This window comes from Podarcis erhardii, assembly GCF_964252035.2.
Source record: "Podarcis erhardii genome assembly, chromosome: 4".
NCBI lineage: Eukaryota > Metazoa > Chordata > Lepidosauria > Squamata > Lacertidae > Podarcis > Podarcis erhardii.
Window position 1 is genome coordinate 33,096,830 of NC_138508.1, and position 12,914 is coordinate 33,109,743.

The window sequence follows — 12,914 nt, forward strand, 5'->3', positions numbered from 1 at the left end:
GCAGCAAATATAGCAACAGTCACTGACACTCAAGGAATAAGGCCACAAAAGTCTTAGCAGGGATACTTGAAATAGTACATAGTTTAGGGAACAGCTGTTATCACAAATCCCAAGCATCACTGTGCTACAGAAAGCACTTAAGACTCCTACTGCATTTTAATACATTGAAGAATAATTGGGAAAACATTCACCCATGTTTATTTACACGCATATCTGTTTAGAACCATTACCAAAGGAGCAAGGATTTTGCTGTACATATTATGGCACCATTGAGGTCTTCTCCTGATGACTATGAAGTCTGTGAAGGGGACACACACACAGTCCCCTTAGTCATGAAGTGGTGAGATGCACATCCTTTTCTCCATTGAAAAGTACAGAGAGTTGAAGGGGAAAGTTGGAAGCCTGACATTCTTTCCCACTTCCTCTTTCCAGCTTCAGATTAATTCCACTAGATCTGACTTTTAAATAGAGCCCTTGGGAAAGCGAAGTGTGTTCTCTCTCTCTCAGAGGAGGGGAAGAGAAAGAGAATTAACCAGAGTGGGCGTTGCCGGGGTACCCGCTCAAACCTCAAACTGAACCCATGGATCTGAAAAGTTGATGACCCCGCATGAAGCACATACTTTAAAACATAGGGGCCAACTCCTAGGAGTTGAGGTCCCTTGACCCACCCCCCCATAAAGCATTTGAGGGGACTGCTCCCCCCAGTTTATGGGCATTGCCATTCAAATTGTGTGAGTGTGCCATGTCTTGTGATCAAATATGCAGATCACCCATGTGTTGGAGATGTAACAAAGAGAAAGGCTCCTATCTACACATGTGGTGGGAGTGTACAGAATAATATATACAAGGAACTCAAAAGACTACTTAAACTTACTTTTAAAAAAAGATCAGAAATTTTCCTCCTAAGCATGCTGCCAGAGGAACTTGGAAAATCAAAAAGACTATTGACCATGTATGGGATAACAGCTGCCAGAATATTAGTGGCAAGAAACTGGAAGAGTCAATCAATACCCAGTATAGTGGTTGGTAGAAACTAATGGTAGAATACCTGCAGCTATCAAAGATGACAGGAAGAGTTAGAGGTCAGACAAAACAGAGAGTCTATAAGGAATAGAGAATATATAAAGAATACTTTAAAAATTATGGTGTAAACAGAAATCTCCTGGCAGAATTAGGCTGATCCTTGAAATTCATAAAAAGTAACGAAGGTATAATGAAAAATCACAAGAAACAGGTAACTATGTGGTATAATGTACATAACAGATAAAGTAAAATGAGAATACTTGGAAGTCTTTTTAAATGTTTGCAGCACTTTTTATTTCTAATTGTGTGAATAATCATTGTAATAACAAAATAGTTAATGTTGAGAAATTTCACAATTACGTATGTTTTTTCTCTTCTTTTTTCCTTGATTTTTATACACTTGTCCTTATCTTGCATTTTTCTTTTCTTTCTTTCTTATGTTGTAAGCTTGTAATGGCAAATACTGTATGGATGTATTCATTTTAACTCAATAAAGATTGAAGTAAAAAAAAACAAAAACAAAGCATCCCTCATCTAAAGAAATCTAAATCCAGTAGCCCTGATTCTGGAATTTCTCAGCCCTCAGGTAAATAGGGAATACATAGCAATATAAAAGGAAGGGAGCTTTGGGCGTTAAAAAAAAATGGTGGGGGGAGAGTCAGCATTGCATCCCCTTATCTCACAGTTATATTGAAAACTGGGCCTGCATATCAGGTGTCCTGTGTCTGTTCCTATCTGTATGTCCATCTCAGCATGCAGAGCAAACAGGCACCTGTTCATAGTCCAAGAGCCCATACTGAGAAAATTACATTGGAAGGAACAGATTATATGGCTATTTAAATGTCTTAGGGTGTGAAATCTTCAAAAAGTGCCAGCCTTACCAGCACCTGCTGGGGTATTAAATGAGTAGCATCCTACTCTGGGGGCCCATATTTATCTCTGAGAGCATAGGCTCTCTCAAGGTTCAAAACAAGCTCTTCTCCCTTCAAAGACACTCTGATTTGTCTACCTCACATGGAACGCCTTTTTCATTACTTCTCCAACAACACATTTTTGAATGGTAACTGAATAATTCCCAGATTATGTTAAGAGGGTTTACTTTGTCTCCAGTGAAAGCACTCTGCCACCACAAAGCGGCCATCGGATCCAGGTGTCTGTTGTTCTTTATATCAGTCTTGGCAGATTTTGGAATTGAATGCCCATGTTTATCCAACCCTAGTCTGGAAGAAGATCAGTGAATGTGGATCAAGACCCTTCCAAATGCAGAAGTGTTTCTGCCCAGTGACAAAAATGGAAATTATGCTTTAGCTGGGAGTGTTTTGTTTGGGACATTTATTCTTGTTATTGCTAACTCTTAAAAAAAATATCTACCCAATGTTCTGGTCAAAGTTTCATATGTTATATATATATATATATACCAAGCAAAGACATTTCAACCAGGGTCTTGCCTACGTGCTCTGTTGCACTCAGCTAAAGAGAGCTGGCTAATGTACTTTGTACTCTATGTCACAGGAAACCCATGCCAATACTGTAAAATGAATGGAAGGTTCAGAGACATTGGGGCCACTGTAGGGAATCCAAAGGGAACAGAAGCTTCTAAGGATGGGTCTTGCTGATATTGCCATTCAGTTGACAGTCATTGGAAAGGAAGCAAATGAACCTCTGTTTTTCACTTGCTTGCTTGCTTGCTTGCTTGCTTGCTTTGGATATATTCACATCTGGACCCTAGATAAAGATCTCAAGTCTTACTGAAATGCTTCTATGAAGAAAAATGATGGCAGATTCAGGACAGACAAAAGTACTTTTTCACACATATCATAATGAAACTATAGCATTAAACTCAACCATAGAATGTGATTAGGGCCACTAATTTAGATGGGTTTAAAAGGGAATTTAAATACATGCGTATTTTCTCTTAAAACATGCATTTTAACTAGTGCTGGGCCAAATATTTCCCCTCCCTTGCTTTTGTGAGGCCATTTGTGATGACTTCTGGTGGTAAGCAAATTCTGTGAATTTCCCAAGGGGCAGCTTGCTTTTAGCAATGAGGGCTTCCCCAAAGAGAGGAATAATATTTGATGGCTTGGTGAAAACTTTAAAAAGTGGATTGGTTTAACATTAAAGATTACATGGCCCAAGTTTTCTCACTTTTTTCACACACAAAAGCTTTGCCGCCATTTCATACAGTGGTTATGGGGCCCTCAAAGTAGCCCTTGCTTTAGATTTTGGTACATCTTCACTGTTAAAGAAAGTCAGTGAGTACCGTTGGGCAACTGGTTGTGTGAAATTTGAGGGGAATCGTTTTTGTCTCATAGGGGTGTAAAAGGATTGAAAAAGAGAAACAGCAGCTGTTTTGGTCCCTGTCAGGCTTTAGGATAGGAGTGACATTGCATGTATTAGCACCCTTTACATACGTATTTGCTTCTGTGTCCTGTAAAGTCTGGTTAACTTGTATATTGACAAATAAACACTAACATCATCCATTCTCTATAAAGGAAACAGAGAAGAGGGAGTGAAAAACATCATCATGTGTGCATATATTTGTAGCCACTGCCAGACTGGCTCACTTCAGTACCCAAATACCTTCTACATGAGCTGGCAAGTCAACTCAATTTTCTTCAGGAGTTCAACTGGAGTCTCTAATTACTGGACGTGAACCTATTTCCCAAAACTCCTTATTTTACAGATCTTTCTTTCATACAAAAAAATTTTTTTAAAAATCCTATTCCATTCAATGCCCTCTTAAGTAATTGAATTATGTATTTTGTCTCCTCTCAGGCAGGGAATTTGAAGGTGAGGAAGAGTTCCTGGAGATTCTGGGGATTACCCGGGAACAGTCGGGCAAGTACGAGTGCAAAGCTGCAAACGAGGTGTCCACAGCAGATGTCAAGCAAGTCCGAGTCACTGTGAATTGTGAGTATCTTTATTACCAGATTGGGGTGTGGAAAGCAACACTTAACTTCACCACATTGTCATGCTGATAACAAGAAGGAAAGCTTGCCTTACCTGACTGAAAATAATTCTTTTAACCTTTGTGGGCTTGCTTCGGGGAGGACTTCAGCATGGAAAACTAGTTTGATATCCCTGCTGAGCTATCAATATCCATTACTTTAGCCCAGGGTTGGCCCAAGACATTTTGGTACCACAAAATGGTGCCCCTACACCCTACTAGGCAAGAAGGGTTGAGTGAAGATCTAAGTCAGGAACAAAGGAAGAAGGAAGGTTGACATCAGGCTCTGCTGCCTCTGTGGACCCTTCTGCCTGAGGCTGTTGCCTCACCTTGCCTCATGGATGGGCCAGTCATGTCTCAGCCTCTACTTTATGGGTATCCATGGGGCAGAGGAAATAGCAAGGAGGGACATTATCTTCCATCCTGGGATGGACCATAATCCCCAGATTCACAGCTTTAGTTTTCAATTTTTTTTAAAAAAAAAAGGTTACGATTCTGGCAAAATGTCCAGGCACTATTCTTCTTGGTTCTTTGTGAGGAACTAGCCTGCTCCCCACTTTCAGTGTTTAAAATTACCCTCTGCACTCCGAAAGAATTGCTGTCAGTACTTCCCATCTGAAGAATGTAAAACTGTACTTCTCTTTTTCCTTTTCAGTATGATTTATTTATTTATTTTGGAACACGTTTCCAAAAAAAAAAAGGAGTATCAAAAAGCAAGAACAGGATAGAACAGTACTAGAAAGGGAAAGGGAAACTCACTGTTTAATAGACCTTTAGTATATCATGTAGGAGGTTGTGTAACAAAGTAAAGCAGCCTAAGGAGAAGCTCACTTGCTATTGAGAAATCTGGATGTGTAAGCTATGTAGCCAAATCATAGACCCCAAAAAATGCATGTATATTTGATTGGAATAAAACACAAATTACTCAGCCTATGCACACTACACAAATTATTCAACCTATACAAAATCATGGATAACCATGGAATGCAGTGAAGTAGCTTCTGTCATACATCCTAACACAATCTGGATCTTTGTCTACATGAGATTTGTGCTGGTTCACAGTAGAAGAAGTAGTAGAAGAAGAAGAGTTTGGATTTGATATCCCACTTTATCACTACCCAAAGGAGTCTCAAAGTGGCTAACATTCTCATTTCCCTTCCTCCCCCACAACAAACACTCTGTGAGGTGAGTGAGGCTGAGAGACTTCAGAGAAGTGTGACTAGCCCAAGGTCACTCAGCAGCTGCATGTGGAGGAGCGGGGAATCAAACCCAGTTCACCAGATTACGAGTCTACCGCTCTTAACCACTACACCACACTAGCACAGTACAATCAGTGGTGGACTTTGGGCTTTAAAATTTCAGCGGGGCCTTGTTCAACACCAAAATTCAGCACCCCCCACCTCTCACCTTCCGTTGCTTGTCATTGTTGTGCCGTCCTCGGTAGTGCCCTCTTGGCCCAGTGCCCAATGCAGGCAAACTGGTCCCAGTCCCCTAAATCTTGCTTTGCTGCAATTCTATACATGCTTACTAAGGAGAACATTCACCAAGGCTCAGTAGGGTTCATTTCCAGGTAAGTGGATATAGGATTGTAGCCTAAGGCTGCAGTTCTAAACACACACACTAGAGATGGGCACAGTAAGATTTACTTCTGAGTAGACTTGTCTAGGATCGCACTGCCAGTCATACTTGTGCTATATAATAATCACTATTATTTTCACATATAGAGAAGCACTAGTTCTCTGACATTAAAGGGGATTGGAGAGGGTGCAAAAAAAGACCTGACAATAAGTAACTGTAAAATGTGAAATGCTGTAATTACTATCTTCTGAGTGACCACATCTGTATGCAAATGTGTGCCACGTTTCTTTATTATTTTCTCCTAATGGCCTTTGTTTGCCATGTTTTCTGAGATGAAGTGCCCTTTCTTATTAAATAGCATCATTCTAATGAGATCGTTATTTAAAAGCCTATCCTACATGTAGGAATGAGATATTTACCCTTCCGTTGTGGGATAGATAAAAGCAGCAGGGAATACAGCTTGTTTCCAAGATCAAAACTCCTGGCTTCCATTATATTATCATAACAAAGGGAGCAGCCTAACTCAACTCTTTCTTAACTTTTCCTCAACTTGATAGACATAAAAACAAAAAAGAGCCCTTCTAGATCAGAGCAGAGCCCCATCTCATCCAGCATTCTGTTCCTACAGGAGCCAATGAGAAGCCTATGGGAAGCTAATAATAATAATAATAATAATAATAATAATAATAATAATAATAATAATAATTTTTATTTATACCCCACCCTCCCCAGCCAAGGCTGGGCTCAGGGCGGCTAACAAGCAATAATAAAAACAAGTTGAATGAATACAACTTAAAAACAAGATTAAAGTACAACATTAAAATATTGAAACATTAAAATATTAAAATGCAGCCTCATCACAGGAGGAGAAAGGAAAAAAAAGGAGTAGGAGTGACTTGCCTAGTGGGCAACAATATTCTCCTGCTGGGTTGGGTTGCCACTGTCCTTTGAGTAAATAATTTTAATATAAATTATATTTGCATAAATTTGCATAGGAGTAAACCATAGCAAAAAACAAAGAAACCAACACCTGCTTTGTTTTCAGACAATGTGGATGCATCATCTTAGAAGAGACATTTCCTCACGCATAAAGGAAATGCTTCTTTTGAGATGCGGCTGGAGATGTGCAGGTATAAATATTAGGGGTGTGCACTGGCCACAAGATTCAGTTCAGATCAAAATTCAACACTTTGGAAAACAGCCTGCCTCAGTCCATAGACTGCCTTACTTGGCTTGGGGATTGTCTGCCTTTTTCTCATTCCTTCCCCTCCAAATACACTGCTGGAAAATAATAATAAAAATTAAGCTTTAAAAATTGCCCTTCTGACAGAGGTGGATGAGATTTGTAGCCATAGCAGCTGCTCTAGGGTGCATAAAACCTGGAAAATTGCAAACAGATTGGTACAGAAACATTTGTCAGGGGCACTTTTAAACTTTGCATTTTTTTAAAAGAAAAAGAAATAAAATGTCTATATTGTTTTTATTTGTGGGAAGAATTGGATTATATTTGTAAGGAAGTTCGCTCCTTCTAAAAGCATGAATTCTGCTGAATTTCAGATGGATAACTGCAGTAGCCATTACGGTTTGTGAGTCTACTTTGTTTCCTTACCCACACTCATGACTGAAAAACAAAAAAGTGGCTGTAATGTTATTTCTTCTTACAGAAGTAGGTGAAATTTGAAGGCATAGTAGCCACAATGGATAACGCCAGCCATATAACAGGCAACATGTGCAGGAGCTTATGTAGCAGGCATCTTTAAAATTTGATTTATTTAAAGAAACGCCTATAACTTATTTTACTATTATTTGGGGGCAAAATCAGGGCAGATAGTTAAGCTACTCTTGTTCATTTCTCAGCCCAACTCCTACCTTCTGGTCATATAGAGTATGTTCTTTCTTTTTCTTTTTCTTTCTTTTTTCTTCTTCTTTGCTATTAATGGCTACTCTGTACTGGTGTGCTTTCAATAACCACCTTAAAGCCTGGTTGCTTGTTTATAGCCTTTGGGGAAGTTAATGAGGCCAAAAATATCGCAGTTGGAGATATCTTGCTTAGTGTCTAACTGAGGTTTATGTAAGATTGAGAAAGAGGAAATTTACATTAAAAATAGACTCAAATACACTCAAATTTGACTCTCTCTCTCTAAAGGCTTTTGTTTGTTTGAGCTGTCATTGCACATTTTATTTAGCAGTGGCTCGAATTAAAAATGCACAATCTAAACACAACACTGCAGATTGCAGCTCTAGCACATAGCTGGCTTTTTGTGTTAGGAATAAAGCAAAACCTGGAACGCTATTAATCTATGGGAAAGATGCTGGAAATTATTTTTAATGAGCCATCATTACTTTTACCGGATGTAGTTTGCCAGTTACTAAAAGCAATTCTGTACTATTTTTTCCCAGTGCACATCATCATCATTATTTAATATTCCACTGTTCTGTGTAGAAGCAATGATGGTGGAGTGGTTAGCATGCTGTACTTAGACCAGGGTGCCTGAACTGGAATCCCATGAAGTCCCTGACCTTGACCCTGACCTTGACCCACCTCTCTCCCCACAAACTACTTCATGTAAGGATAAACAGAATGCGCTCCATGCAGGTTATCCTGAGAGGAAGGGTGGGATACAAACGTGACAAATAAGTACCGTATTTTTCCGTGTATAACATGCCCCTGTGTATAAGACGCCCCCTATTTGGAGGGACTCAAAATCAAGAAAATGGGGGGAGATTGCCCCCGTGTATGATGACCCGCCACTTTTTAACATAATTTATTATTTTTTAAAAAAACTAGTCTTATACACGGAAATGTACGGTACTTGAATTTGAACAAAAGCACATAGTGGACAGAAAACTTTGATTTCACACATGCATTTGGGTTCTAAATTTGCTGCTCAGAAAAAAATGACCCTGAGCTCACCCAATGCAGCCTCCAGTCTTAGTGTGTTGTAGTAATGAAAACAACAGTTTTAATACCATAAAGAATTTCAAAAAGAGGTTAAAAAATAAAACTGCAATTAATGCCCTTATACAGAAACCATCATTCCCATGCCATTCAAGTCATAAGAAACAAAGTTACAGACTAAAATTACAGTAAAGGTAAAGATAAAGGACCCCTGACAGTTAAGTCCAGTCATGAACGAGTCTGGGGTTGTGGCGCTCATCTCGCTTTACTGGCCGAGGGAGCCGGTGTTTGTCCACAGAGAGCTTCCAGGTCATGTGGCTAGCATGACTAAGCCGCTTCTGGCAAAACCAGAGCAGCTCACAGAAATGCCATTTACCTTCCTGCAGGAGCAGTACTTATTTATCTACTTGCACTTTTTGGGGTGCTTTCGAACTGCTAGGTTGGCAGGAGCTGGGACCGAGCAATGGGAGCTCATCCCGTTGCAGGGATTCGAATCACAGACCTTCTGATTGGCAAGCCCAAGAGGTTCAGTGGTTTAGACCACAGCGCTACCTGCGTCCCTAAATTACAGTAGCACATCTAAAATAACCCCAAAGAGTAAATAACATATGGCAGAGAAGGGATGGACAGATCAGGCTGTGCCTAGACTGGGGCACTTTAACAGGTGCCCATGCATAAGTGCATTGTGCCCAGTTTGCACACATTACTATGCAAAACAATAAATAAATAGAAAGATCTGCACACAAAAAATCATACATAACTAAATCTCTAAATCTCTGCCTAATCACAAAATACATATTAAAATATGTGTTTTATTTCAATGTATGCATTTCTAAATGTATTTAAACCTACAATGCACATCTTAACGCATTTTGAACAGACAGCTGTATTGCAAAATTCAGAGAAGAGCAGAAACCTGAGGATAATTACTATCCAAGGCACACATTATTCTGGGACCTGCAGATCAGGTCAGTTCACATTGGAATTTACAGAAACTGACTTCCGTAATCATCCCTGGCACAGAGTAAACAGATGTTTAAATCAATATGTTTATCCTACAGCTAAAAAAGTTAACTTGAATATATTTTTCTTGCATCTATCTGTTGCAGCTACAAATCTGACTACCCTTGTAATAGGGCAATGTTGTTTAGAAGATTTTGGATTGAACAGGTGTTGTCTTATTTGCCACCTTTGAGAAAAGGGGGGTGTCATCCAGTATCCTCTGAGATGCTATAGATGGAAAATTAATATGAGTTTGAGCTTCAACTGCACCCTTCCCATGTATGCTATAGCCCCCAAAAGCAAAATCAATGCCTGGATGAGAACAGCTGGTGGAAGCCAGTTCCTTCTGTCCATGCATTAACTATTCCCTGTTTTAGTTGGCCGAGCAGGGCTAAACTCTTTCTTCACAGTGCTCTTTTGAATATCAGCCTTTAGGGGGTATAGAAAGCATAATTTGTATCAGATTATATAGTTGCACGATTTCTTCAACCTTGGATTATTGTTTAATTATTGTTTATTACCCCTCCTAAAAGAAAGGATATAGCAGGAAGGAGAGCAAGGATGAAGGGTGATATACAAATTTAGTAAATATATAAATAAATTTATGATCTAGGTAAGATTCCTATATTGCAGGGGGTTTGAACTAGATGACCCTCGCAGTCACTTCCAACTCTACAGTTCTTTGATTCTATGATTCTAAATATGAAAAGGGCACCAAAAGGGCTCTTAGTTCTTTTTGTGGTTTCAGTCATTAGAAGGTGATGTCACTCAGTCATTCCTACCTAACACAAGAGGAAAAACAGCGTTGGAGCATGTGATTTGCACACAGAACAGGAGTGCCAGCTTGGCCCCGCGACCGTGGGTGTCCAGGGCCGTGGGTGCCATGCAGTGTGCATGGTCCTGGCACCAAAATTTGTGGGTGCCTGGCTCCTTCATGGGGAATTTGGTGGGTGCTCAGGCACCCAGGGCCCCAGGGAGTTAGCACCTATGACATAGAAGGCTTCAGGTTCAACTTCTAGAATCTGTTGGGCTTGGTGGACAAAACAGCATACCCAAATATGATACTGTGGAACAAATTGAGAAACATCCCAAATCTGTGGGGCTGCCATAGCTAAATCTGCATCCCAATTAGGGAAGTGGGGTCTGCCATCCTTGTCCTTCACAATTGCTTGCCCTTCATTTAAGGTATCAGCATTCTTAAGAAGCAGCATATATCTTTCATGCAGCCTGTCCATATGTACAATTTCTTGGAAGTAAGCCCATAGAGTTCAGCGGAGCTTATTCACAAGTCAGTGTGCATGTAGGATTTTAGTTCTTCGTATCAGATGGTATACTAAGAGAAAAGGAGCAGGGTGTAAAAGTCAGAACAACAGCTATTTTTTTATTTTAGTCACTTGTTCCTCCTCCAGAAACATAATAACATAAATAAATAGCAAGTAAATACAGGCCTCTTTCAGATCCAGCCAGGTTATTGCAACTTCCCTCGCAATACGTTCTCAGCAAAGGGGAACTGCTGTTTTTCTTTGCAACTGAAATCAGTTGGCCTGGAGTCCCTTAGACAGGGCGATGGGCGATCAGGATTAAAGCCAATGGAACTGGCCATGGGCCTGCCTAGAATGTCTCTCTTAAAGTGTTGTGGAGCGTGGCTAATATGAAGAATGCTGCTGAAAGTGAGCGAGTCAGCTCCTTGGCAGGGAACAGGAATACAAAGCATTGCTAGGCCTGGTGGTGTAGCTTTCAGGTCTGTAGAAAGGTATTTGTTCATTTCATGACTCATCTCGTGTGTGAGGTCCAATGGAGCGGAAATGGTTTGTCTCACTGCAGATGGCAAAGAGATTTACTGCCGACAAAAATACATTCGCACAGTGAGGTTTTGAAAAAACACCCGGCTCTTCTCCTGGTGTTTGCCTTCTTTATCCCTAGGTCTCGGTGACCGTTTCATAGCAAGGTCGAGTTCTTGAAATAAAGATTTTGTGCTAACTAAACAGGGCATATTATATTCCCCACAACCACCTCTTTTGTGTATAAAAACACATTTCCTTTTTCCAAAGGGATCTGATCCCTTTCCTCTTGAAATCATAACAGCTTATTTCTGCAAACTCAGTAAAAACAGGAAAGCTGTGATCTTGACAGCCTCAACCACTCAACCACAGAAATAGTGGTGGATAGCAAAGGAAGAAACACCCTGAAGTAATATCCTACATCAGCCTTTGTCAGACTTGTATCGTTCAAATGTTTTAGATTACTAAATCAGTCACAGTCAGCATCAGTCACAGTCAGCATACAGTGTACTGATTGGAGTTGCTGGAAATTGTAGGGGGGGGGATATGAAGGGCACCAGGTTGGCAAAGATAGACCTACACCTATGGCTGGACACTTTGATACTAAAGTAGAAGCATATGAAGCAGTCATTGTAGGTAAGGTGCATGTGTGGCATGCTCCACCAAGGACACAGATGTCAGGATAGCAAGAGGGGCCTCAGAGATGGGAAGGAGTAAACCACACTTGTGATTCCTCAGCTGCTGCAACCAGCAGTTCCAATAATGACCCCGAATCAGCTCAGCTTGTCTGCAACATTCACCCATCTGAATCTTCTCCCTTTAATTTCCATTGCTGCTTTTATCCCCTTGTAACAGGTGAGTGAGTCGTAATCACTTGTTTCCTTCACTTTTGTCATTTTTTGGCAACCTTAATGTCACCTTCCATTCAATGGGTCTTTCTGTTTCATGCAAAAGTGTAGATAAGCTTGGGTATCTACTGCTTTGAATGGCTTTGCTCCTCCCATCATGGCTCCAAAAAGTCTTTCTCTCCTGCAGACCCTCCAACTATCACGGAATCCAAGAGCAATGAATCTGCTACCGGACGACCAGTTTCACTTAAGTGTGCAGCCTCTGCTGTTCCTACACCTGATTTTGAGTGGTACAGAGATGACACTAGGTAATTATACTGTTTATATTTTTTTTCATATGTTATCTTTGATGTCTAGTAAAAGGAAAAAAGAAACCTAAAGCCCCTTGTTCTCTCTACAACCAGTGTTTTACAACCTACATTTTAAAATGGATTTTGCTTAAGGAGATAGTGCAGTTAATTCACTGAACACAACAGGGACATGGGGGAGAAAATGGGTGTTTAAGGGCCCTCCCATGAACCTACCCTTTCTGCACTGGATATGCCACTCACAACCAAATTTATCAAGGATAAGCAATATCGTATTTGAAGACACATGGTGGAAGGCAATGTGTAGGTTTACTCAGAGTATACTACAAAGTCTCCTAAAACTCTGTCCACAGTCAGTGGTGATTCAAATAGAAATCCAACTTGCAGTCATCCCATTCTTACTGCTGCGAAGTACACAGTCCATACAAGAGCCACACTGTCTGAGTTGATCAACTCTGTGGTGAAGCTGCTTGCCTTTATCTCAGTTTTATTTCTTGCTTCCCTTGTCTTCTTCCACTTTTAGAT

The 12,914-nt window shown here is 40.3% G+C and overlaps 1 protein-coding gene across 2 annotated transcripts in view; it reads left to right on the top strand.

Moving 5' to 3' along the window:
• The window catches only part of LSAMP (limbic system associated membrane protein), a 444,446-nt gene that overhangs the window by 392,444 nt on the left and 39,088 nt on the right, over window positions 1–12,914 (top strand). For both annotated transcript variants that reach the window (XM_081859795.1, XM_081859796.1), the window contains exons 4-5: window positions 3,802–3,936; window positions 12,269–12,389. In XM_081859795.1, the coding sequence (XP_081715921.1) occupies window positions 3,802–3,936; window positions 12,269–12,389 (256 nt within the window). The remainder of the gene's footprint in view (window positions 1–3,801; window positions 3,937–12,268; window positions 12,390–12,914) is intronic.